Source organism: Siniperca chuatsi, linkage group LG20 (assembly GCF_020085105.1).
Source record: "Siniperca chuatsi isolate FFG_IHB_CAS linkage group LG20, ASM2008510v1, whole genome shotgun sequence".
In the NCBI taxonomy this organism is placed as follows: Eukaryota; Metazoa; Chordata; class Actinopteri; order Centrarchiformes; family Sinipercidae; genus Siniperca; species Siniperca chuatsi.
In genome coordinates this window covers 8,058,325-8,085,680 of record NC_058061.1, presented here as the reverse complement: position 1 = coordinate 8,085,680, position 27,356 = coordinate 8,058,325, and the positions used below count along the sequence as shown (strand labels likewise).

Sequence of the window (27,356 nt, the reverse complement as noted above, 5' to 3'; positions counted from 1 at the left end):
CATTCACGCTCACATACTCACACTCTGTTGTGCAAAAAAATTAACAAGAGCATGCTCTGGTTTTGAGTTACCATAACTAGCAAACAGTGTGCAGGTACAAAGAAGTCCCCTGGAAGGGAATACTGAAACACACACACACTGTTCATGGTATTGCTGTTGTCTCCAGCCTGGCTATGTCAAGGGGCTCCTTGGCAACCGGGCTGTAAATTTTGGTCAATTTGAGGTTGCCATGGAAACCTGGGGGACTATGCAGTATAGATGGGCTGGATATGGAGGTGACAATGATGGATGATGTTGTCTTAGTCCTTGGCCCCGACTCCTCCATCACATTCTTCAGCTGTGTAGGTAGAGGGAGGAAGAGAGAGAGATGTTCAGGTATTGTGGCTGAGACTCGACATGTCTAATGTGAATAGGTGGGCTGGATATTTGTGTGAAAAACAAAACCCGAGAGGTGTAGGTTAAGGGAGAGAATGACGTTTTATCAACTGTTGCTGTGATTTGGATCAGTACAACTCTGCTCCACTTGACCTGCACAAGACATGAAACAGTCACAGCTGATCAAAGACATTGATTGGTTGGATTGATGAATGGCTCTCCCACAATGCCCTTGATGGAGTGGTGGTGATGGACTGTATCACCCGGTTGACCCTCTGACATCTATAGCCCTGCACTACAAGAGAAAAGTACTCTAGCTGAGCATATTCAAAAAGATTTTTTAAAAGATAATTCTGTTTTATTACAACTTCTTATTTTTGTAGTTTTGGCCAAAATGTCTATAATTTGGGAAATAGGCATTTGCATTCTTGCTGAGAGTTAGATTATAAGATCGATACCACTCATATGTTTGTATGAAGCTGAAGCGAGCAGCAGGTTAGCTTAGCTTAGCATAACGACTGGAAAAAGGGGGAAACAGCTAGCCTGCCTCTGTCTGAAGATAACAAAATCAACCAACCAGTACCTAAAGTTGTAGTTTTTTTTTTCACAGTGCAGAACTATTCCTTGGCGAGTGCAGTGACAACCAGTGGAGACTCACAAAGTCATTGCTCCCAGCTAGGAAATAGTCATGCATATAACCCCTGTAAAACCACAACTTGTTCTTTTTTTTATGGTCAAGATACAGTCAAAAAAGCGTGTGAGAATTGGTGAGCTTTAGAGGTGCTGGTGGGCAAATTTTGTTACCGTCAGATAGAAGTAGGCTGTCTTTATGCTAAACCAAGCTAACAAGCCATTGGCTGTAGCTTCAGATTTAGCTTACTCTGGTGTTCTCATTTGGTTTCAGGAAACATGGGGTTTGGGTGTGAAAGTATGAGCAAATGATGACATGTTGAAGCTCCTAAGCTTTTGATTTTCTTTTGATTAATATTGATGTCAGAGCAGCAGGAAATTAATGAAACTGGACAGGATGAAAAGCATGGTTGATTGTATTGACTAGAATTGGCAAGGGAAAAAAATGAAGTACTAAACAGATATGCCAACCATTTCACATTACACTTTTAAAACAGCTTGTTCATAGTCATAGTTCAGAGTTATTTTTGTTGAGCTATTTTAAATGTGGTAGAATCATTGAGCAGTGTTGTAGAATGGGTGACATGCCCCTTTAAATAGCCCTAAAACACAAATAACAAAACACCTGGGCAGAACAGATGGGAAAGGTTAAGGCTGATGCAGCTTTTTATTATAAAAATCCCTTGAAAAGACCAAAACAAACAAGAAATTTATCTTATTGACTTCTGTGTAGACAAACCCTGACGTAGCTTTTACTCCATTGAACTCCACTGCTGTCCAAAAAATATTAATAAAATATTCAATAATGTTGCATTGAGTCACATATGCCTTCATTACAATGTGACAAGAACTCCATAAACTAATAACAAGGACAACACTTTTCAATCCACGAAAATAACAGTAGTTGTGTGTTGCATATGTTACTCCCTTTTGCACAACGTACATCACAAATGATGATTTCATCTAAAACACATCTTTTTGTTTGATCAGGTGACCATAACGTCAGCATAATGTAATCACAACTACCTTTCTTCATCTAAAACACAATTAATTTAACATTAGTTTCTTGTGATAAAAAGAAAATATTTAAATGTTCTATCGATATTGTTCATGTTTTTTTCTCTGTGACTATCAAATGATTCTCTTTTAACAGATTAACGTTTCTTGTTATAACAACATATTACTTCATCTTCTTATATCATGAAACTTTCTCGTTATTACACAAAAACAACTCACAAAAACAAGAAATGGTTCTTGTTAAAACGACATACAGGTGTATCTCATGGAAACACTTGGTGTGTTGTTACTGACTGTATCTGACACCAAATCCACACATAATGATTATGAGAAAAGTTTGTTAAAATTGAATATTTTGGTATGTGGTCATAACAAGAAAATGTGTCGTCATATCATAAAACATATCTTGAAATAAAAAAAAGTGGGCATTTTTTTGTCATGGTGGGCAGCAATACATTACCATAAGATAGTTTGTATATAGTGTAAATTTAACAGTGAAGCTACAACAGTGAATTTTAGGTACTTATACTAAGTGCATTACTGTAACAAGCATCATGAAAAAAAGGCCAATCAGCAGTATTGATTGTGAAAATCATGACATCCTGCACTACAGGTACATTAAATAACTGGACTACACCACAATAAAGAGACAGAATACACACACTAACAAAAATAATGATATTGAAAAATGTTACTTTATGGTACTGATACAATTACAATGAGCTAAGAGAAATAAACATATGGCTGTTCACTGTAATGAAGTAAGGAGGTTGCACTAGTGTTTGGACAACAATGGAGTTCTATTGCACAGAATAAAATTATTTATATATTTATTATAAACTAAATCAGCCCTTTTCTACACAGGCCATATTTGTTAGGATACATTTGTTGATTTAATTTTTTCATGGGATTTGTTGATTTTTGTGATACAAAACAGATGCCACATCTACTGCACAGAGCAAGAGGTGGATGATCAGTGGGATCTTACAGTAGCAGGCAGATGACTGGTTGGCTGCAGATTGATGTCCGACATGGAGATGTCTTCAGGCTCTGTCAGAGTCTGAACAGTACGCACAGAAACACAGCCATTTAGTGTTAGTTAGCCTATAATCAAAAGATCTTTTGTACTATTTGAACCTCTACATCACAGTCTTACTAAATACAGAGCGATTTCAAATTGGGATTTGAACATGGACCTTTCAGATAGAGGAGCGTCTCTCTTGAAAAGTCATGTTATTTCCTCCCCATAGTTCCCAGCTTATGCCAGTAACAATCACATGTGCCAATAGCAATGTGATTAGCATTAGCACTGAAAATGGGGGCACCTAAAATCTCATGGTTTGAGTGACTCACTGCAAGAAAGATTATGAGCGAATTTAAATGTTAAACTATTCCTTTAAGTCTAAAAGTATCAGGTATTAAAAGTACTTCAGAGTTACCCTAGAATTCCAAAAATGAGTTTCTGTAAAGAAATAAAATAGGCAATACTGTAATAAAAAACTATTTTGTCACAAAAATCAGTTACAAGACCAAACGGACAAAAAATGAAAATATGGCAAAGTAAAGGTTATACTAATCACAAAGTGAAATATGTTGGTAAAAGTACATTTTCGCACATGTCTTCTTTTACGTCACTGGTTGAAAATGACATTGCTTAGAGTTGAAGTTGGTAAACACTGATTATAGACAAAAGTAAAAGTGTATATCCTCTGCTCTGTGCAGAGATTGTGTCATGGTTTGAGGCTTTATGTATGTTATTTCCTGTTTTATTTTGAAAGACTCCTTCTCTCATGTGTCGGGTAGTGTTGCTTCCTGTCTTTGGTTGCCTTTCCCGCCAGTTTGATTGTTTTCTCCTGTGTCTTGTTGTCTCCCTCACCTGAGTGTATTTAAGTCTGTGTGCTTCCTTTGTTCTTTGTCAGATCGTCATTGTCCCTGTGTCAAGCGTCCCAGCCTTTTCTTACCCGTGAGTTCTGTTGGAGTTATTCTGTGTTTTTTATTGGACCCTGTCTGAATTTTCGATTATGTACTTCACCTGCTCCCTGTCGGATTTGGTTGCCTTGTTGGACTGATTTCCCTGGTTTTGACCATTGCCTGCCTGTTTTCAGTGTAAGTCTCTCTTACCATTAAATTAATTTAATTGCACCTGCTCAGCCTTAGTGTCTGTGTTTGGGTCCTATCCCTGGTTTCTCCTGCTACCCTGCTTGACACATCTCACAACAGTACGATCTGACCAAGCTATGGACCCAGCAGGCTATTTGGATGAACTTTGTGAGCTGATTCATGTGATATGGATCAAAGACACTTGGAGAAATGGCCCTAGTAATGAGCAGCGACAGGCAGGTCTGAATATGGCACACAGGGAGGGGTACTCTAGGACTTGGCTGATTTCCAGTCTGCTTCCCAGCCAGTTAGCCATCAGCATGCTAGTCCTGAGCATGCTAGCCTTCAGCCTTCATTTCTGCCTGCACCTTGGCCTGCTAGCATCTAGCCCACTAGCAACCTGGCTGCATCTCAGCCTGTTCATCAGCCTGCTAGCCTCTAGTCTGCACCCTGGTCTATTAGGCTCATGATCATGAGCCTGCAACCTGCCTGTTCTGAGTCGGCTAGCCAGCCACCTGCCTGTCTTGAGCTGGCCCCAGCCTGGCTTTTGGAGGTCCTCACAGCCATCAGCTTGGTTTTTGGCCTGCTAGCCTCAAGCCTGCACCCCTGCCTACGCCTCAGTTTTTTCACAGCCTGGAGCTACCTTCTGGGAAGCCTTCCAGGAGGAAATGTGGCTTCCACAGATGTCATGCCTCAAAGCTGCCCAGCGATCCAGAGAGTAAGCTGCCCAGCACCTCAGAGACTCAGCTGGCCAGTGCCTCATCATCAGTCCTGCCTGGTCTCCAATCTATGGTCTGACCAACTCCTGCACCTGATCTCCCGGTCGCCAGTTCCTGCACCACAGCTGCCTGAACCTGCTCTGGTTGGGCTGCAGCCTCCTGAACTCTGTGCTGCAGCAGACTCCTGAATCTCCTGAGCTGCAACACACTCCTGCCCTGCGGAGATGCAGCTGAATCCAGCCCCTGAGCTGCTGTAATCCCCTGTTCCTGTGGAGCAGGGGAGGCTGACCGCAGCAGTCTTCAGATCCTGTTGACCTCTGCAGTCTCCTGTTGCCAAGCTGCAGTTGTCATCTGTTCCGGTGCTGCAGCACACTTCTGAATCCCCTGAGCTGCTGCAGCTTCCTGAACCTCCTGGACTGCTGCAGCAGTTGCCTGTGTCTGAGCTGCTAGAATCACCAGGCCCTGAACAACAATAACCTCCTGGACTTTCTGAGCTGCGGCAGTCTCCTGAACAACCTTCTGAGCTGCTGCTGTCTCTGGAACATTCTGCTGTGCTGCAGCAATCACCTGCCTCCAGTCCTGCTGCCCGCCTTCGGTTCAGATCTACAGTCATTAGACCCCGGTCCTGATCTCAGGCCACGTTACCGGCCTCTAGAGGGGATCCGCCTTCTTCACTGGCCTCCAGATGGTTTCTGTCTTCGCCGCTGGCATCCGGTCTGATCATGTCATGGTCAGAGACTCCTAGACAATCAGCCGTCTTCGTCTGCCAACATGTGCAGTACGTTGAAAACATGGGGTCACATGATGCAAGCTGTGGATTAAGTCTGAAAGACCCAGATTAATGGATTAGTCTTTGGACCCTCTGTAATGGAGTCCTCACTGAACCTGACCTGCATGGCAATACGCCTGTATGTGTGTGTTTGTATATGTGAGAACATGTGGGTTGCTTGTGTTTTTTCTGTGAGTAGATAATGACTGAAAGACGGAAATGCTCCATATATCGGATGCCCCATATAGAATGACCTGTGACTTTCTATTGGCCTGACAGCACGATGCCTGAAGCACTGTTAAGATAAAAAGTACTGGGTTTACTAAGCCGCAATATGTAGATGTGTTAAAATGCTAAAAATTACATTTCAAGCAAATATTAATGTATGTTTTTCCATCCTTTTAAAAGGCCTTAACCACACATAATGTACATCACATTGATTCTGCTCACTATATAATATAAAAGGAAATTTTCCTTTTTTTTTTAATAACCTCTGATCTTTACTGTGGGCTGTCCACAATATACGCACCAACTTTTTGATTCTTGAAGATGTTTTGCCTCTCATCCAAAAGGCTTTGTCTGACTGAAGAGCTAAAGGCATTTAACCTCTGAAGAGTCATTAACTCCTTGAGAGGCATTGAGGTTACACGTGGGTCATTAGTCCACCTGGCTGTCATGTGAGAGTCATTAGAGTCACATGGGTCAAGGTGTTTGAACTGCAGTTTTTGGCACTTTCGCGCTGGTTTAATTTTTCAGCCCGAGGTTGCTGTTTGGTCTTAAACTATCTGGGAAGGGATGTCAGGACAGATTTGTTTGTACCTGATATGAACAGCCACACTGGAAGCCATGAAATACACAACATAATTCAATTACATTTTATTTATATAGCGCCAAATCATAACAGAAGTTATCTTAGGGCACTTTTCTTATAGAGCTGGTCTAGACCGTAGTCTTTATAATATTAAACAAACATGACGTCTATTGACTTTAACAGGACTCCAAAACAACATGACCTCCCTTCTCAAATTAAGGAGAGGATTAAGATCAGCCATGCTGTAATGCCAAAACAGAGGCAAATCACACAAGTTAAACTGAGCCCTCTCTATGTCTGATTACACCTGACACTTAAAGTAATAAAGTTAGAAATGTATGACTTTCAGATTGCATAAATCTTCAGTTTAATACATACTAGTGCGTATTAAAGTATGTAAGTAACAGTATTTTGACATAAACCAGACCCTGATATTCACTGATCTGTGAGAGGAGACATATGGCCGGGCCAGTGGGGTCGTGGGCAGCAGTTCTCTCAAACTCACCCGTGTTGTGACCTCTCACCTTTGACCTCTGGCTGGCCTGTTTGACAACTGTGGACAACTGATGACTGACAAGCGTCCGAGACGAGCAGTCCTCCTCTGTGTCTGAGAAGCGGGCCTGAGACAACAACACACAGACAAAATCACAGACACACAAGACTAAAATCAGCAACTCGTAATTCAAAGCATTTGTAATAGGAAGTGTAAGACAGAGACATACCATATTAGATATGAGATACACTCACTGATTCGCTCTCGGACAGGGAGTTGTTGCAGGGCTTGCTGGCACATTTGCTTTCTGATTGACTGGTGAGGGTTGATCGGTGGGTGGACAGGAAACTGCTGCTGCTGTAACGGTCTCTGCCAGTAACACACAGCAATACCCTGAGGAAGGGAATATACTTGCTGAGTGCTGACCTGAGAGAGAGAGAGAGAGAAATATTCAAATCCATAAGTGAACAAACTGTATTGTGTATTGTATGTGATAGTGAAGTATGGGGCCTCATGACATCCCTGGATGCTCACTGGTGGTGTCAATTAATATGTATTTGATGACATGAACCAGCTGCGGGAGCGAGCAGATGTTGTCACTCAAGATGCACAAAACAGTGTAAGGCACAGTAAAACAAACACAGCGGCAGTTTTGAAGGAGGCGTGCAATAGGTTTTGCAAAAGTGACCATTTGATTGCAGCGAAGCTTGTTGCTTTTCCCTGTACAAAGCTTGAGTGTGCAATAAACATATGGCCCATCATAAACAAGGCAAAACTTGAAACTGAGCTGCAGTGTCTGTACAAGTAAACAGAACTGCACACAGGAAACAATGCACTGTCTATGTTGAGGTCAATATATGACAACAACCTGCAGTCAGTTTTGTCAGAAACATTGACACTGCTAAAATCATCATGACCACCTTAGAGTCTGGGAGAATCTTTTCCGCACTGAAAAGGATCAAGATATTTACACACCACACAATGGGACAGGAAGGATGAATGCCCTTGCCATGTTACCACCCTTTTTAGTTATTCCGCAGTGCATCATGCCTAACCTGGCATGTATTTAAGTTTTGGAATTGTAAAACAGTCCATTGGGATCCAGCTCTTGTACTCTGACTTCATCCCCTGCTTGGGCTACTACTTTTGTTATTCTCTCTCTCTACTGTAGTTAAAGAATAAATAGTTACTCTGTCTATTTGCACGCATATGCTGCCTACTTATAGGGGTAGTGTACACATGTTTTTGTACTGCTTTCTGGGTTTATTAGTGAATAAAATTTCTGTTGTTTCTTTAAACTTTTAGTATCAGTGTTGAATTAAAATTGTTTCACAACCACAAACTGGAATTAATGACATTCATTTGATTTTATAATAGAACGCCTAACTCCTGTGTCAGATGATGCCTACTAAAATCAAAGATGATGTGCCTTGATCAGTAATGTGCTCCACCAAAATTTTGTGCCAAACATTTGACATCTGAAACCAAATACTGGGCATCTACTACAAAATCTGAAAATAATCTTCCATTCTATTTAGTGCTGATCAGACAATAGAGATGGCAGATTATTTGGCCACTGTAGGGCGACGACAAACTGAAAGACATTAATTTAACATGGACTGAATGACACAGACAAACCTGGCAACACAGAGAAAACTGAGTCAGTTCTGTCAACAACAAGTAGAGAAAGGGCAAAACCAAGAATTCGACACACTCTCAGACCAAAATAAAATTCAATATTTACTTGGGGAAAAAAATTTACATTGCCATGGATGCAGCAAAATATGTCAAATCATTTCCCAGCCTGAGGTAAATCCAGAGGAACAACACATGGAAATGAAATATCTGCCTCCTGTTTGATTTTTAAAAATCTTTTTTCTTCTATGGTTCTCACCATAACCATCATTTGTTTGTTGATTGTTAAACATGTATGTCTCATTGAATCATATGTATTTTTATATTTTTTAATTATTTGTTATTATTGTTTGTAAAGTTTTTTGTTTCTTTATTTATCTTTATAATACATTGTATAGTATAGTAAAGTGTATAAATGATTATATATACATTGTAAACCTCATACAACCTGCATTGGCAAAACTGTACTTATTATTATGGTCAAACAAATAAAGCAAACTTGAATTTGAGAGAGTGAGAAAGAGAATAGTTGGGTGTCCGATAATTCGGCATAATGTTATTTCCATTAATTTAATCTGCTGTTAATGAAACTCAACACTTGAGTGTGCATCCTACCTGTATTTGGGGTGTGTTATGGCATATATGATGGGGTTGTAGATAGCAGATGCTTTGGCGATCACAGCAGGAACAGAGTTCATATATGGAGTCAACTTGTCAGCGTACCTGAGAGAGTCAGGAGAGTGGAGAGCAGGGACAGATGTTGGCAAGAGGAAGAAAAATGAGACATTACTGAAAACAGTGTCCAGATGACTACGATTGAAATCTTTTCTAGGATGGAAAATTCCTGGACAAATGAGGGACTACACCACCTTATAAAGTTGATATGTTGCAACTTGTTAGTTGCCTATTTACACATCCAGCAGTTATGGAGCAACATTACTGTTCATTTGGAGTCGTGTTTCTGTCCACCTGGTGAATATAAGTCCAATATTTACTCTCTTTTAGCTCTGTTCTGTTTTTGATCTCTACACAGCCTGGATCATTCCCGTGACGTTACTGTAGCATGTCACATTGTTTATGGATATCGTGTGGAAGCTTTTAAACTTTCACGCATGTGCAGTTGATATTTGATATTAGGGAGATTAAGATTTCCTATTTGTACGTTCTCTCTTTTGTATTAACAGTACTCTAACATAGAAATGCATATATGGGTGAATCTGTAATTATGTGCATATTCATAGTATATATATATATATATATATATATGTTTATATGTGTGTATACGATATATGCAACAATGTTGCAATGCAACAGATTTTCAGAACCACATTATTGCACTTTGAAAATTACTAGTGGGGGTGTGTGTGGATGTACTGTATATGGTTTAGAAGCTTGACCACAAGTTTCTGAACTTCAGCTCCACCCCTCTGTCTCTTACTGGACATCCTGCACTGGGTTTGAATCGTAGAATCATTTATAGTTTACAATAATGGGTGAGGGCTACATCAGCCAACTGTTCAGACATGTAAGAGCTTCCAAAAGCTAACCTTGTTTTTCAGTCACATTGTTTTCACAGTGCCATTTGATACATTGTTATTATAAAAATATCGATTATAGCCAGTTTAGCTAAGATCTGTTGTATGATTCCATGTTCATGTATGTTTGTTGGGTATTAGCTCTAAACCATTTGTTCTAAAATGTGTCTGAATCAGGATTAATGTCCCATCTTCCAGGCAGCCAGTAGTTTCAGTTTATGCCAGTAACTTGTATCAACTTGCATCGCAATTTTAGGCATCGGAGGTCTTTCAATATGAGCAAAGGCACCACCAGTGGCTGTTTGCTCACAGCGGCTCAGGTTCTGGAGGGTCCCTGCCAGCCATATCAGAAATACTTTATTTATTGATCCCCGTAGGGAAACTCTTTGTTACAGTAGCTCGTCTTTACGTGAGTGCACACCGGAGAAAGTACTAGAAAAAAATAAACACTATAAAACAGGTCAGAAATAAGTTAAGTATCCTGTCGGTATAAGTATAAGATAAACTAAGTGTCAAGTACCAAGTGGGTTTACTGGTTGGTGATGAAAGTACAGTCTAGAATACAATGTAACTCCTTATGTAATAAATAATATTAATAAGCGGAAAAATAGTTTCAGTAGCAATAAATAAGATAAAAACTAACAAGGGGAAAACTAATATTGCACGGAAGTATTACACAGAATATTGCACACTTATTATTAATTATGGCGGAGATGTAATGTTCAATGTCCAGTTTAGTGACCTAGGGTCAAACAGTCTAACCCTTAGAGGGAGGAGTTAAATAGTTTGATGGCCACAGGCAGGAATGACTTCCTGTGGCGCTCTGTGGTGCTTTTTGGTGGGATGAGTCTTCCGCTGAAGGTGCTCCTTTTCTTGACCAGCACGTCATGGAGCGGGTGGAAGACACTGTCCAAGATGGCATGTAGTTTGGCCAGCATCCTCCTCTCTGACACCACTGCCAGAGAGTCCAGCTCCACCCCACAATGTCACTGGCCTTGCGGATCAGTTTATTGAGTCTGTTGGCGTCCGCTACCTTTAGCCTGCTGCCCCAGCATGCAACAGCATACAGGATGGCACTGGCCACCACAGACTCATAGAACATCTTCAGCATCGTCCGGCAGATGTTGAAGGACCTCAGCCTCCTCAGAAAATAGAGGCGGCTCTGGCCCTTCCTATAAAACAGCCTGAGTGTTCTTGGTCCAGTCCAGTTTATTGTCTAAGTGTACTCCCAGGTACTTGTAGTCCTCCACAATGTCCACACTGACCCCCTGGATGGAAACCGGGGTCACTGGTGCCTTGGCCCTCCGTAGATCCACAACCAGCTCCTTTGACTTTGTCGCATTGAGCTGCAGATGGTTCTGCTCACACCATGAAACAAAGTTCCCCACCACAGCCCTGTACTCCGTCTCATCACCACCGCTGATACATCCCACCACAGCAGAGTCATCAGAAAACTTCTGAAGGTGGCAGGACTCTGTGTGGTAGCTGAAGTCTGTGGTGTAGATGGTGAAGAGGAAGGGAGAGAGGACAGTCCCCTGAGGGGCCCCAGTGTTGCTCTTACATGGCTAATGCAGCCACATTCTCAACCTCTGTGTTGCATTTCTTTGGTGTGGCTGGTTCGAATAAATACGGTTGAATATCCAAGTCAGCATAAACACTGCAAAAAAATGCATCCTCGTCGATAACATCCTTTGCACACATACTTATTTTGGGATGCCATTTTTGCTGTTGGGAACGTAGCTAGTTTGCAATACAAGCTAAGATAACAAGGAAGTTCTGTCTTTGAGCAGCATCTAGGCCACGCCCCTGGTTACCCAGACACGGAAGCTAGAAATCCCAGCTGAAATCACTTGTAGTTCTTCCGTACCTCTAACTTCGTCAAAGGACGGCGCTGGATGCAGGAAGTACTACTTGGTGAAGTTAGCTTTCTCATCAATATAACATGCACTGACAAATTTATTGCTTCAATGGACTACATAGACCATTAAGACTGACTGAACATCCATTTGAAAAGTGGATAAATTGCCTTTTAACCCTAAACTACCAGTACTGCTTTATTATTATGAACTATATCCCCCAAAATAGTGTTTTGCTGGTTTTCAGTTCTTATGGATGTTTTGACATCACTAGACTTTAAAAAATGTCTCTTTAGCAGTCGTTGACAAAGTACATACACATGCAAACCTACCCAGCGAATGCAGTGAGGGCCACACAGGAGTACGGGGCCCAGGAGATGACATATAGCAGGATGACGATGAGTGCGATCTTGGCCATCTTCCATTCACTCTTCATCTTATGGAACCTCTTTGCAGAGTCTTTGGTTCCCTCACACTTGATCTTTGCTATGGCTCTGTCAAACACAGACACACTCACCATAGTTATGAACTTATTTTTTTGCTTTTATTTTCAATGTAATTTGAGATAAATTTGCCATTTCAAGATCTCTCTTTTCTCAAGAGCGCTTTTATTTTATTTTTCTTTTCAGTTAATTTATTTTGACAGCTAAGTTAATTGACATGTATTGTATTTGTACACACACACAATTTCCTCATCACCTATATTGAGAGCGCCGCCCACACAAGCAGTATTATCGCTCAGGTCTATCTATACATCAGTGGAAATCGATAGAAAAACCCAGACACATCATTAATCAACAAGACATAATTTTCAATACATACACAGCACCGTCTTGGGCACCCATGTCTTTATCGATGCAACGTAAACAGTGTGTGTGCATGTACCAACCGCGTTGTGTGTCGGATGGCTCTGAAGATGCAGCAGTAGCTGAAGATGATGATGAAGAGAGGGATGAAGAAGACGAAGGTAAAGAGCAGCATGGTGTAGGAGCGCACAGAAGGGGTAAACGTCATGTAGTCCCAGGAACAAGATGTCATTAGACCCTCTGGGACATAGGCACCTGTGGGAGAACATACACATTTTAATAGTTGCTTCCCACGCCATGAAGTCTGACAATTCCTATTTTTCTGTTAGTTTCTGTAATGTATAACTTCCAGCTTCTTCCCTATCTGAAAGACCTTCAACTATTAGCATCTGTAATATAAACACCTATATCTATCCTGGCCACTCCTCCCAGTGTACAGTGTCCTTACGATAACACTGAATTTCACATTGCTGTCGTATGGCGAGGTGCTATATGCAGGTATGTGGACCCAAAAGCAGATGACAAGGAAGCAGTCTCAGGGTGAAGTAGCCGGATAACTACCGTGTTTATTGTTGGGTGGAATGCAGGCAAGAACAGGCAGAGGTGAGCAGACAGGTAATGAGCAGACAAAAGCCGAAATCCAAAAATCCAAAATCCAAAAATCCAAACAAGGTTCACGGGAGAACAAAGAATCCAACACAACTCACAGACAAGGGCTCAGCAAGGAACAACACCATGTGTACAACAATGATCCGACCCAGAACAAAGAAAAGACCAAGACTAAATACCCTAGGGGAGGTGAGATAACAAGACACAGGTGCCAACAATCAAGGGAGGACCAACAATCAAAACTGGAGGGAAAACACAGACAGGAAGTAAAAACACAAGACACACAAGGGAAAAAGAATACTACAAAATAAACCAGGAAGTGACAACACCAAACTACCACAATTGCACCTTATTTGACATTCCAGTTGTCATATTTTATCATGTTGGTAGATTGCAAATTCTACATACTATACACCTATAGGTTGTGTTGTTCTCATCACTTTTCTACTTATCTGATTTGAATCTCAGGACCTCTAAATTTCCCTGGCTGTGTCAGTTGATGACACAAAATGTGAAAAAAAAAACTATTTAAGGGAATAGTTCAACATGTTGGGAAATATCCTTATTTGCTTTTTTGCCAAGAGTTAAATGAGAAGATCGATACCACTCTCATATCAGTTCATTAAATATGAAGCTACAGCCAGGAGACGGTTAGCTTAGCATAAAGACTGGAAACGGGGGAAACAGCTAGTTTGACTCTGTCCAAAAGGAAGAGAAAATCTACTTACCAGCACCCCTGAAGCCCCCTGATTGACACGTTACATATTGTTTGTTTAATCGTATAAAAACTGAGTTTAAACAACTTGTGATTTTTACACTTCAGTTTTTGTACATATTATACAAACAAAATGTAACATGTCTAACTCTCCACCAAAATGTAAATAAGCACATTTCCCAAATGTTGAACTTAAAATTTTAATGTTAAAATTAAACACGACACAACTTGTGTCACTTGATTACACTTGTAATGGCACATTTTGATACAGTAGTCTAGAATTTAAAAGTCTATAGCTGTGCTAGGTGCCCCATGTCGCTGTAATTCCATTGCGCACCAGAAAACAAAATTTGTGGTTTGATGAAATGTGGAGAGATAATGTTGTTATTCTTAAATCCATGTTAATATTAGCATGTGCAAAGCTTTTAGCATTAATTGAAGTACAGCTAAGATTATTTCATTAATATTCTGTCATGAACTGAAGTGTTGCACAAGTTGAAATGTTGTCCAGCTGGTGGCACTAGATGAAAACTAAGGGAATCACCAAAGTCATTAGAATTCATCCACTGGGGACCATGAATTTCACTACCAATTTCATGTCGATGTACCCAATAGTTGTTGAGATGTGTCACTCTGAAGTGTTGGACCGTCAGACTGATTGTTTGACTAAAACTGTATTATACAAATGTATGCAGTATTCTCTTAAATGTAACACCACCTGTCAAGCTCAGGCTTTAATATATGACTATGGGACCTAAGTGGCTCACGTGCAAAATCTATCAGAGAAAGCGGTTGGAGCTCTCTCTCTCTGGTTGTTTCTGCTGTTAAAACTAACACTGTTTGGTATGCACATACACGTTAGAACACAACTAAGCGTACACATACACACAACGATTTCTAAATATCATAGCAGCAGACTTTGAAAAACACTCCTTTTCTCCAGACACGGAAGGAAGCCATAAGTCACTTTTATTACATGTTGTGTTAAGCTGTTGTGGCAGTGGGGGCTCCAAACCCCAAGAGAATTTTTTGTGGAAATCAGTCGATGCAGAGTGACAGAACTTCAACAGGGGCTAACAGTATGTCAATATGTGTCCAAAAGATGTGTAGTTTCTATGTGAATAAATATACAATATGTTCAGCCTTCTAAACTTGCGGTCCAATTTGTCTATTCAATGAAAGTGGAAGCAAACCCTCTTTCATGTAAGATGGACAAATAGAAAACTCATGGTATAATTGGCTGTGAACAAGAATGCAATGCATCATAGAGACAGAGCCTATCAAACGGCTAAATACTATTCACAAGAAAATCATAATAATCCACACATTTTGAAAATAATTGTAACAAAACACATGCAAGGAATACATTCACATATAATGTGGTTGCATTACTTGTATATGTACTTGTATATGTACTGTATATATAAATATGTCAGTTATCCTTCTCTTATTATGCAATATATTATATGCACTGGAGTCTACTGAGATTATTGAGCCCATTTATGGACAACGGGTTTGTTATCTTGGGGTGAGTTTTAAATTGGTTTGATTCATAATTCTTCAAAACAGGACTTGTTCTATTGTCATTGGGGATTTCTCTGACCTGTGGAGTTTCCCATGGCTCTATGGTTGGTCCTTTACCTTTCTCTGTCTACATCCGCACAACAATTCATTTTTATGCAGCTGACACTCAATTATACTTTCCCTTGATCGTCAATCTCCAGCAGCTTGATGACCAACTTGACAGTTCCAAATACCTATTGTTTTTTGTTGTGCCCATTAGGCCTCTGATAATTTATGTCCTGTTTGGACAGACTCCTTGTAGTAAAAGTATCTGAGCTGTTTCCTGTTATTTTCAGTTCAGTATGCACTGTCACAGCACAGGTTGTACTAGTAAAAGGATTTGTTGTTATGTCTAGGGAATTTAATTACCACCAATCTGGCATCTGCCCTCTGACAGGCTCATATTAGGTAAGACCCACACTATTGAAGATTGATAGCCAATAAAAATGACAAGTGACCATGACAGGAGTCTGAGTTCAGTGTGACGGTGGAAGAAGTAGAACAAAGTTTTGCTAATCTAACAGATGCTGACTTGTTAACGTCAACATACAGTCGTATTTGGGAGTACTTACAACAAAGGAAAAAAAAAAGCCAGTAGGGAAAGTAAGACTCCTCAACCACATCATCAATTATTGTCAGCTACATGTAAGCATGAGGTTACCTGCCTTCTGATAACGGATTTTAAATTAAATGTAATTTGGCATTTGACAAAAGGCAAAGTCAGATCTATTTGACATAGAATATGACACGCTGACACAAATATAAACAGTCAGAGAGAAGTACTTAGAGCTCAACAAACTGAATCCCTCCGAGGAATCACACTGATCAATAATGACTCGGCTTCCAGGTTTTTGAGTGCAGTTGTACTCACTCCAGCCAAAGAAGGGGGGCAAGCTCCAGCCCATGGAGTAGACCCAGGCAGCAGCCACGATGCTCAGGGCTTTCCTGCGAGACATCATCCCCAAGGAGGCCAGAGGCCTGGTGATCACCATGTACCGGTCCACCGCAATCACCGTTAGTGTTATCATACTGCAGATACCAAACAGAGCTCCGCAGAAGGCATATAACTCACAACCTAGAGCAAGAGAGGTGAGGGAGGGAAAAAGAAGCAGAGAGGAATGAAAAACATGTTTGCTATCAGGATAAATGCATTTTCTGGCAGTAGATCCTGCAGCTCTTGAACAACAGCTGGAAATACCGCAGCTGATTGTGTTTCTAAACTTACAACTCAGTTTTATCGACAGTTTTGGACACATGGGTAATTTCGGTGGTTTTGTCAGTTTTATCAGATTCAGTGTATTCTTTGTTAATATATTAGCTACAGAACATCTGTTACTCACATGCTTCATAATTAATTTTAAGTAGATCATAATGGCAAGTAGTTACATGTACATTAAAGTGGCTTTAATCAATATTTTCACAATAACAAAATCAAATGACAATGTAAAAGAGGTCACTCGTACTGATGAAGCTAAAGAGAATTATCACCCAAAACTGCAGCTCCCTCGGCTTTACTGAGCTTTATACTGAGTTTCAGCTAATTTTTTTTTAGCTCACAGCTTTACTGTTTTGGTTCACTCTCACTGCTCTCAAAGTGTCGTTTCCTGGCCGCAGCAGTTTTCAGTGAAAAATAAAGCTCCAAAATACACTAACTGCTCAGCACCAAACAGCACACAGACACAGTTAGCAACTAGCTGGTGAGCATAGTGGATCATTTAGCAGCTAAAAAGCCAGATATTTCCCTCAGAAGTTGGTAAAGATCCAAAACAGAGCTAAAAGAGAGTGGATATTGGACTTATAATCACCAGTCAAACACCACTCCAAATGAATGATAGTGTTGTTCCGTAATTGCTGGATGTATAAATAAGCAACTTGATTTAATTCGACTGACCCCACTCAAGCTACAGTTTCAATGGATGGCTGAATGGCTGAAAAGAGCTACAGCTAAGGATGATATAATTACGTTAACCTAAGTTTGGAAACACATGTTTATACCCACAGTTTTTTTTCCCCTTTTACATGTTAGCCATGCTAGCGACATAGCTCGAGGGATGGCCACGTTGATGAGTTGAGTCATTTGGATGGTCCGTCTTTTGGGGAAACACTAAAGACGATCAATCCTATAATGACGTTGTTTATCTTCTGCATTTCCATCTAGCGGTATCATCGGGAAGACATTTACACTACTTAATTTTATTGTAACAAAGCCCATTTGGATTGAATTAAGCATAAAGGAGAGGATGGGGAATAAGAAGCGGAAAATAAATAAGGGAGGATAGAAGGCAGGGAAAAGGAGAAAGAGGAGAAGTAGAGGGAATGGAAAGAGATGGAATATAGAATAGGAGAGAAAGGAAGGGAAAATGAGGTAGAGAACTGGGTAGAGGAGCCCAAGACAAAGGATGAGTCAGGGTGTCAGGTGAAGACGAGTAGCAGCATGATAAAAGATAGATGGACCGGTGGTTGGAGACAAATATGGGGAGAAAAACTGTTATGGTTGTCAAGCAGGTGAACCAGGAAAACAGTGGTAGGACACAAAATGCAGACACTGAGGCAGAGCAGATACAGTTCAATGATTTAATGAAGTACAAAAGCTTACACCGATGTCAGGCAGGCTGTGGTCAAAGGCAAACACATCTGACAGGTAGCAAGCTAAAGCCAAATCCAGGCAAGGTTCCAGAGAAACAGAAGAAGAATCCAACAGAATACTCAGAAAACAAAGACATGGACGCTGGACAAGCGAAGCACTCAGACTAAATACACGCAGGTGAAAGGAGACAATGAGACACAGGTGAGACTAATCAGGGTGGAGGAAACAATCAAAAACCGGCGGGTAAAGCAAACAAAGACAGAAAGCAAAACTACCAGACACATGAGGGAAGGAGAGTCTTTCAAAATAAGACAGGAAATAACATACATAAAGCCTCAAACCATGACACCATCTCTGCACAGAGCAAAGGATAAACACTTTTACTTTTGTCTATAATCAGTATATCAATATAATCAGTATATTTATCAGCTGCTGTCCCTTCAGGCTCAGAGTGTGTTGTTACTGTTAGCTACCACCTACCAGTCACACATCATGAAATCACAGCGCCATGTCATCACATCCAAGCACAAGACAAAATCTGAAGTGTGTTGCCCATGTGAAGAAACTCAAACAAAAACACTCAGGCAATTGAATATATATTATGATGTGGTCATAATGAAGTCCAGACTGGCTCCCAAGGAACAGCAGATATTCTCCAGAGAGGAACAATATTTAAAAGTCCTGGGGCATTTTGTCTAACAACAAAGTTCACTGCATCAGGGGCATCATGCAAGCCAAAATTCTGGGGGGGCACAATTAGAGCAGGGGCATAGGGTCCTTCCCCAGAAAAAAATAAATAATGAAGCAATTTTCTGCAATTTGACATATATATGTCAAATAACCTCCCACTTTACATTGTGGGAGGTTACTGTATAGCCAGTTTAGAGAGACGGGGGGGGGGGAGCAATAACAGTAAAGTGTAGGATTTTCATGCCTACCTTAATGTCTGTGTGCAAGACTCCAAAAGGAATCCCTAACTAGTTGACTTCCTAATTGCATTTAATTTTCACATGTTTGAAAAAGGGATTGATGCTCTACTAACCACTTCAGCATAACACCGTTAATCTGTAGCCTACATCTCCTCCAGTATTGATGTGAGTGCTGTGTCCACGCCTACCTGCTGTTGCGAACCAATTTCATCCTGCCACTTTTGGAAGAAACTAATGCCATAAGGAAAGGGGTGTGTGACTTTTTGAGGTATAATCTATGACATAATTAGAAGAATACTTATGACTCATAATATAAAATGATCATAATTACATATAATAAAAAACAATAATAATAAAATCTAAAATAAAATAAAAATATATAAAAAAACCTGTGCCCCACCAGCTTGAATGGGCATGATGCCGCTGCACTGCATTGTGGTTAAGTCAAGATAACAAATATATGTAAAATATCTCAGAAATGGAAAGATCATTTAATAAGGTCCTGCAACAAGGATGTTAAGAGCAAATCATTTTAATAATAATAATAATAAATGCTTTTCCATACGCCGTTATTTATGTGCATTTTCAATTTGCACATAAAATTAAAAAATTAGCAGAAGCACAGAAATTTGATTTAAAAAATTCAAAATATTTCAAAAAGTCTTACGCTTGGCTGAGGTGGAAAAGTTGGTGTATCAATAAAAACAAAATTTAACAAAGTGCAATGGAAACTTAACGAATAAATCGTGACTTACGTGAAGCATGTGACTTAAATATCACTTGTCACTGAAAAGACAAAGACATCAGATCCGTGTGGCGCAATGAGGAGCGTCACTATCACTTTTGAGTGATGAAATCAAATCCGTGAATGATTTGCATATTCTATTTCACTTTCAAATATGTCACATTACAGAAGCATATCGTAACACTTATCATATAAGTGTTGGAAAAGTGTAAATTGTAAGTGTAAAAAAAATCCTGTTGGTGGCACTTCAGAAAAAATCAGAAGATCAAGTCATTAGAATTCATTCTTTGGGCACAATGAATGTCGTGTACCATGGTAGTCCTCTTGCAGTAACCACTATTCAGAGTTGAGCTCCAGATCTGACAGCGATTGGCTGTCTTCGTCAAGGTCAGGACAACTCCTTAAGGAAAACACAGCGCACCGACTATCAGTGTTTGATCAGTGGAGTATGAGCCTCTTTTACCACCTCTCTATCTCTGTTAGGTTACATGCTGATAACACACACTATAGAACAATCCCCTCCAAATGCACTAATGTAAAACACACTACCGACAAGCAACTTGCTTTGCACTTTGTGAGTGATGGGATTTGGATACTGCAGTAAGCCTTTGATGCTGCTTTTTACACTGTAGCAGAAAAGGGTGATAGATGATGGCAGTGTGTGTGTGTGTGTGTGTGTGTGTGTGTGTGTATGTGTACACAATCTTGACACTCAAAAGGGCAGATAAACAATACAGGCCCTTTGGAATTTAGTGTGTGTGTATAAATGTTAATGTGTGTGTGTGTGTGTGTGTGTGTGTGTGTGTGTGTGTGTGTGCATACACATGTAAAACAGTGTTTATAATATCATTAGTTTGTGTTTAGGTTGTTGTTGGATTAGGTACTATATATATATATATATATATATATATATATATATATATATATGAAACAAGTGTAAAATGTTATGCAATAAAGTTAAAATGTTAAACCTTCTTTTCCTGTGTGTGCATGTGTTACCTTTCTTTCCAAAGATCCATCGCTTGTGCATGCTGGTGATGAAGAAGATGGGTGTCTGAGTAAGACACATGAGGAGGTCTGTGACTGCCAGGTTAATGATGAAAATGTTGGATGGTGTCCGCAAGCTCCGGCTCCTGCACACACACACACACACACACACACACACACACACACACACACACACACACACACACACACACACACACACACACACACACAGCTGTTAAAATATTGTCATTAATATTGGACTATGAATAAATCTTATATTATTTTCACATGTTATTATCACAGATACATACCAAAAAAGTGGTTTTGAACAAGCTTATTGATTCATTCAAAACCTGTAGCCTAAATACAAAGTGCAAAAGTACCTGCAGAAAGCATATATGACCAGGAAGTTTCCCAGCATGCCTGTGATGCCCACGGCCAGGATGACAACACCGATTGTATAGTGAGCGTGGTCTGGGACGTCTACCGTTGGAAACGGGTGGCTTGGAACCATGGAACCCTAGCAACAGGAAAACAGAAAGGAATGGGTTAATTTGTGGTATTAGAGTTAGTAGTAGAGGTAGTAAAGTTATGACAGGATAGCAATGTCACTCAAAAACTATGCTGATTTAACTGCAGGCCTCATGATCATTACATTTCCTGTAAAGGAAATTTGATAGCTTAGAGCCTGAATGGTACTGAGAAATTCATTTTTCATGCATTTAAGCTTTTCTATTTTCCATTTCACGAGATCAAAATCCATTTTCAGTTTCATTTTCCTTTATAACATATAATTATAGGCTGATTATTTTGAGTGCTAAAATATAATAATAGTTAGGAAAGACAAGGAGATCTTCTTGTGTTTGTGTTTAAGCCTTCATGTCTTCTGCCATAAAGAGGGCCATAATTGACATTTAAAGCAATAAAACTTTACTAGACTATAATGATTCAAGATGTGGTTATATGGACATGTTCAAATGCGGCACTTAAGTGTGTCAGCAACTGTTAAATCCCTGGAGTGAGAGAAAATCCACTTAGTCTGGAGCCCACTCCATACACCACAAATACACACAAATACACCACACATTATATTCAAATAATAATTTAAAAGGATTTTTAGCAAAATAATTAGAGTGATAATTGGTTTGGAGTGTTAGCATGATGTTTTAAACATCATTAGGTGACTTCAAGCGAACAGCTCATCCTATTTCACGAGCTGAGAGATGACGATCCATGATTCATGCTCCAGTAACTATCCCTTTTTGAAGGTCACGAAGATACTGACTTCTGTCAACCTCTGTCAGCAACGAAGAAACTACAAGGCCTCTGGCACAGCTACATTAGCTTACTGTCAATTACTGTATCTGTCAATTAAACGCACAGTATGTAATTTTCTGCCACTAGGGCTCTCTCACATCAAAACAATAACAAAAGATGTAGTTTGATGATGTCGTCATACAATATTTCCTTATAAAATGTATGTGGAGTAGAGGTACAAAGTAGCACAACATGGAACTACTTAGAGGTAGCAGCACCCCAGATTTATATTTAAAGGTACACTGTGGCCCACTAGTAGCACTGTGGAGCAATGTTTATATGAGTGGGTCCCCATTATGTTTGCATCATGCTCCCACGCGAGTGTCAGGATGGCACAATTCATATTCTGTTGTTGGTTTCACGCTATTTCACTGATTGACAGTTGGTGGCCAGTAAACGTGGATATAAACAATGCACAATTTTAAATATTTCAGAAATCCCGCTTATTACATGGAAACTTACTAAAGAAATCAATAATTTGACACCAAATATTGATTGAATTGAGAATGCCGTAATTGACCAATCAGAATCAAGTATTTAACAAAGTTGTGTAATAATAAGCAATTTCATGTGCTAAAAAAAAATGTTGTTCCTTGTAACTCCTTAAAAGCTGCCTCTGAGAAGCTTCTGCACCTCAGAGCACACACCTCCACTTGAGAATTAATTGCAGAGATTGACACACTCCCCTGCGACACTTTCCTTTTGTATCTCACTGTGCTTCTTTCAAGCAGATGCGCACACACACACACACACACATTCACCAGGACTACTTCCACTAAGCTAAATCTTCCTTTGTCTCCTTTCATTAATCCTGGCTGCCGCATTTAAGCACACATGTGTGTTGCTTGAGTGTCCAACATCTGTTTCAGCAGTCTATTCTGTAGCGTCACAAGCTCCTGTTACTAAAAGGAGGACATTTGAATAGTATAGTGAAAACTGATGGAGAGGTTATGTAAGCAAATTAGTGAAAAGGTAATGGGGATATGTTACTGACAAGTAACAAGTGCAGTGAGTGATGGTGATATGCAGTGGTGTGTGTGTGTGTGTGTACTTGTACTTGCTACATAGTGACTGAAACACATTTTTTACCTACAGAGTGAGGACATTTTTGGAAAGTGAGGACATTTTGGCCTCACAACTTCAAAGTGCTGTTTGAAGGTTAAGGTTGGTTTTTTTAAGGGTTAGGGTAGAATTAGGTTATGGTTAGAGTGAGGGTCGGGGTTACAGCTAGGCATTTAGTTGTGATGGTTAAGGTTAGGTTAAGGGGCTAGGGAATGCATTGTGTCAATGATGGTCCTCACAAAGATAGAAGTACAAGGAGGATGGTGTGTGTGTGTGTGTGTGTGTGTGTGTGTGTGTGTGTGTGTGTGTGGAATGTAAACACACTTGGATCCAGTCTGACGCCGTCATCTGTGATGTGGAGGATCACACTCAAGGCCTCCCTGCTTTATTTCTTCCCCACTCCGGTTTCTCCTGCCAATCTCCCTGCTGGATCTTTTTTTCTCATCTCTGCTATCAGTGCTGATTCCCTCCTTCACGTCTGTTCCTCTGTTCCCTAAATCTCTCTATCACTGCTTTCCTTCCTTTTTCACATTTCCTCTCTCTCCTGGATCTGGCGGCTCAGGGCCAGATTCATGCAGATCACATGGTGAGAGGAGAGGAGAGAGAGGCACAGTGAGCGGCACGGCATGAACATCTCCTCTACAGTATGTTTGTGTGGGATTTAAAGATGGAAATAGTGGGTGATAATATCTCTCTATACTCACCGTCTGTGAGCACGTACTGAAGGCAAGGTGCCAGCATATCTGGGTTTTCCTTCATCAGTGGAGAGCAAGTAATATAAATGTAAATGGTCTTGTGGCTATCAAATGCACAGCGATTTAGAACAGGCAAAGACAAATAAATTGAGAGAGAAAGAAGACAAAGATTAGGGATAGAAGAGAGAGTGGGAGACAGAGTGAAGGAGAGGAAGAGAGTTAAACATCCAATTCTATCTGAATTAAAAAATGCATGCGGGTAATACAAGCATAAACAGCTAGGCACACTTACAAACACATGCACTGTAATTGACTTTTGCATATATGTAACATGTGCACACACACACACACACACACACACACACACACCCACACACACACACACACACTACATCACTCTATAACAGCCAAGGCTAATTTAATAATCGTGGCTGAAAGGCTTCCCTTTAAATAAAAATGACCTCTAGTGGCACCGTCATCATGCTGATGATAATCGGTGCAATGGTTCATTTACAGTCGAGAAATGTGACTCTGTAGCCACTCAGGTGTCATATTACAACAGAGAGCCATGGAACAATGTGACTCAGTGATTGAGCCTGAACAGTAAATGAAGACCTCCATTTGCACATAACTACTGTGCTACAGGTGATAATTCAGTATTGTACTATGGGGCACTGAGAATTCTAGATTCTGATTGGCTAGCAGGTATGCATTACTTTATATATGTCTGACGAAGGTATTTGTTCAATCTCTCAAGGGGTTCTTAGCCTTTGTGCCATTTATTACAATCATTTAACATAAATCCCGTGTTATGCCTTACTTACTGTTTATTGTCTCACAGTGGAAGCACATCATAATGATATATTGTTTTATACGATTCTGCTTTCCAAAATAATGTTGTAAAAAGCAAATTGTAATTAAGAAAGTAAAACAAAATCATATTTCTTTTGTTTTACATGAATAAATTGTCTGATGTAACGCATAACAGTGGAACACAGTTAATTGCACTGAAAACTATCATGCTATTCTGCATACATTTGCCATATCCGGACATATACCAATATTGGAAAGATATTCTTTTTATATCGTGATAGTGATTTCCACCATGTTGTCCAGCCCAAAATATACACTGATGAAAAAATGATGGAAGGTGCTGATGTATTAATAACAGGACTGGTTAGAAAAAGTAGATGAAGATCAGTTCACTCACAAAATTCAGTCATTTTATTTCTTTACTTTTCGTTTTTTTGTTTGCACAATTAAAATCTTACCTAATCTGCTTCATATTTGACTCACTTTTATCATTTTTATCATACTGAATGCTAATGTAAAAAACTACTACTACCTCTTTTTCAGTGGTCCAGAGACTTAACAATAAAGATGAATGCTGCACTAACTGCACAACTGATTATCCGCCCATTGAATCTGCCACAAGTCACAGGAAAGTCGTTAATCAGCGTATCAGTAAGTTAGCAGATAAATGGTTTTCTGCAACTTCAGAGCCAAACGCATTTGTTTACCAGTTAACACTGAACTTGACACACACACACACACACACACACACACAATCGTATCAGCACTCACATCATTTTCATTCCATAGACACACCTCTGCACAATAGTGTGTGTGCATGCATACACACATTCATATTTTTTTAATTACTCAGTGATTGTAGATTCGATAGATCATTAAGAGAGAAAAAGCAACAAACAGTGGAAAAAGGAAAAGAGGGCTCTAGAGAGAAACACAGAAGTTTTTTAAAGAATTTTTAAATAAAAACCACACTTATTGCGGAATAGAAGATCTCATCTGTCTCAGTAGAAGCTGAGCCCTCAGGCAGCTTCAGTATCAGCTTTCCTAACACTCCCACCATGAAGGCCAAACCACAAAAACTACAGAGACTGAAGCCTGCAGGTTTGTACTTCAAAGTCAGAGTCCAAACTGAACCATTCACACTTGTTGAACTACATTTGCTGTAGCAGTGCACCCATGTGTTTCTCAGTATGTCTCTCAAATCAGCACCGCCTTCAGACACAGAGGGAGACAAAGAGAGATGGAGTATGATTCATCCATGAGACTTGAATGCATTCTTCCTGCTGGTGACCACATATCTGGGAGTAAAAATGTGTACATGAGACTGCAGAGGGGATGTGAGTGATGTCAGAGCTGGCATATTACAAAACCAGTTGTTTTCGGTTGTTTTGTTTTTTTTGCTGCCTTTTTGCAAACAGAATTTCCTCGTTTGAGATAATAAAGATCTGAGCTGAACTCAACCTACAGCCTGCATGTGGTGAATTAAGATTAGGACACAAATAGGTCTAATTTAAGGATTCTGGGCTTGTTATGGCACAAATTGTAATCAAATAGGTCTATTAACGCCATTTAATGCAACACCAGATCAGAAAAGTCACTACTGAGCACACACAAGTCATCTAAAATGTTACAGGAATACTGACAGGAGATGAGAGCCATAAAACTCAATTTAGATAATTATGAGCAATACTGTAACAAAAATACATGAATGGCATTTTTGCCGGCACAAAAAAACAAATAGGTGACAAATAGCTACTTTCACCAACAGCAGCTTTTTAAAAACCATTTCCTACAGTAGTACAGGCTGAAGAAACAGGTAACGGGATTTGCGCTTTACTCCTGCCTTCACGTCCGCCGCTGAATGAACGGAGCGCAGATGCGCAGGAGAGGATGGTGTGATTCATTCATTCAGAGTTAACATGTCGCTCACTCATGCGATATTTCTCAAATTTTATGAATGGTCTAGTGGAGGAATGAAAACAACAAATAAAAACATAAACCTGACAGTTTCTTTGCCCGTTTTGCCAGATGTGGTGAGTTGGCATTTAGCTGCTCTGGATGGATGTTGCCGCGTTTACGCATCGCTGCGGCGCACAGGAGCCCTCGAGGCACAGCGTTGGGTATTCCTTCAAGCAACCAAAAACAAACAAACCAAAAAAAAAAAAAGTTTTAAAAAAAGAGTGGGAGCAGGATACTTACAGTTGTAGCGACTGGAGACAGCTCCATGAGCCGGTGCGGACTGACAGAGCTGATGTTCCAGGGTCCCCGGGCGGTCGGGTCCGGTGTAGGCATCCCAGGCCCAATCAGCAGCCTAGAATCCATTCCCGGTCCACGGTGATGAAATGAAAAGCGGTTGTGTGAGAAAAGTGGACCGGAGAGGTGCAGTCTGTAGGCTATGAGGCGGTCTAGGAGTCCAAGTGTCCCGTCATCTTCGCCGCTCTGCTCTCATAGCTCACTCTGACAGGACTACTGGTAGGCTAGTAGGGTGGGAAAGAAGTGCTCTCCCTCTCTCTGTCTCTCGTCCAATCCCTGCTCCGGGGATGCCTTCGAGTGTGTCAGTAGACTTGTGCGTGTGTGCAAATAGAAAT

At 40.2% G+C, this 27,356-nt stretch overlaps 1 protein-coding gene across 5 annotated transcripts; it reads right to left on the bottom strand.

Moving 5' to 3' along the window:
* LOC122867294 (melanopsin-A-like) lies at positions 1-27,356 on the bottom strand. Of its 5 annotated transcripts, none has more exons than XM_044177916.1 (11): positions 26,968-27,349; positions 21,265-21,401; positions 20,894-21,027; positions 16,505-16,708; positions 12,830-13,001; positions 12,273-12,434; positions 9,165-9,272; positions 7,169-7,340; positions 6,946-7,041; positions 3,011-3,082; positions 1-337 (listed from the first exon to the last, which is right to left on the bottom strand). In XM_044177916.1, the coding sequence occupies exons 1-11, from the start codon at positions 27,088-27,090 to the stop codon at positions 143-145; spliced, it is 1,575 nt and encodes a 524-aa protein (XP_044033851.1). In that variant the 5' UTR covers positions 27,091-27,349; the 3' UTR covers positions 1-142. The 5 variants fall into 5 exon arrangements, 4 of the variants coding, with proteins under 4 accessions (XP_044033851.1, XP_044033852.1, XP_044033853.1 ...); XR_006375885.1 differs by having other exon boundaries at positions 255-337; positions 6,927-7,041; positions 26,968-27,356; XM_044177917.1 differs by lacking the exon at positions 3,011-3,082 and having other exon boundaries at positions 164-337; positions 6,927-7,041; positions 26,968-27,356.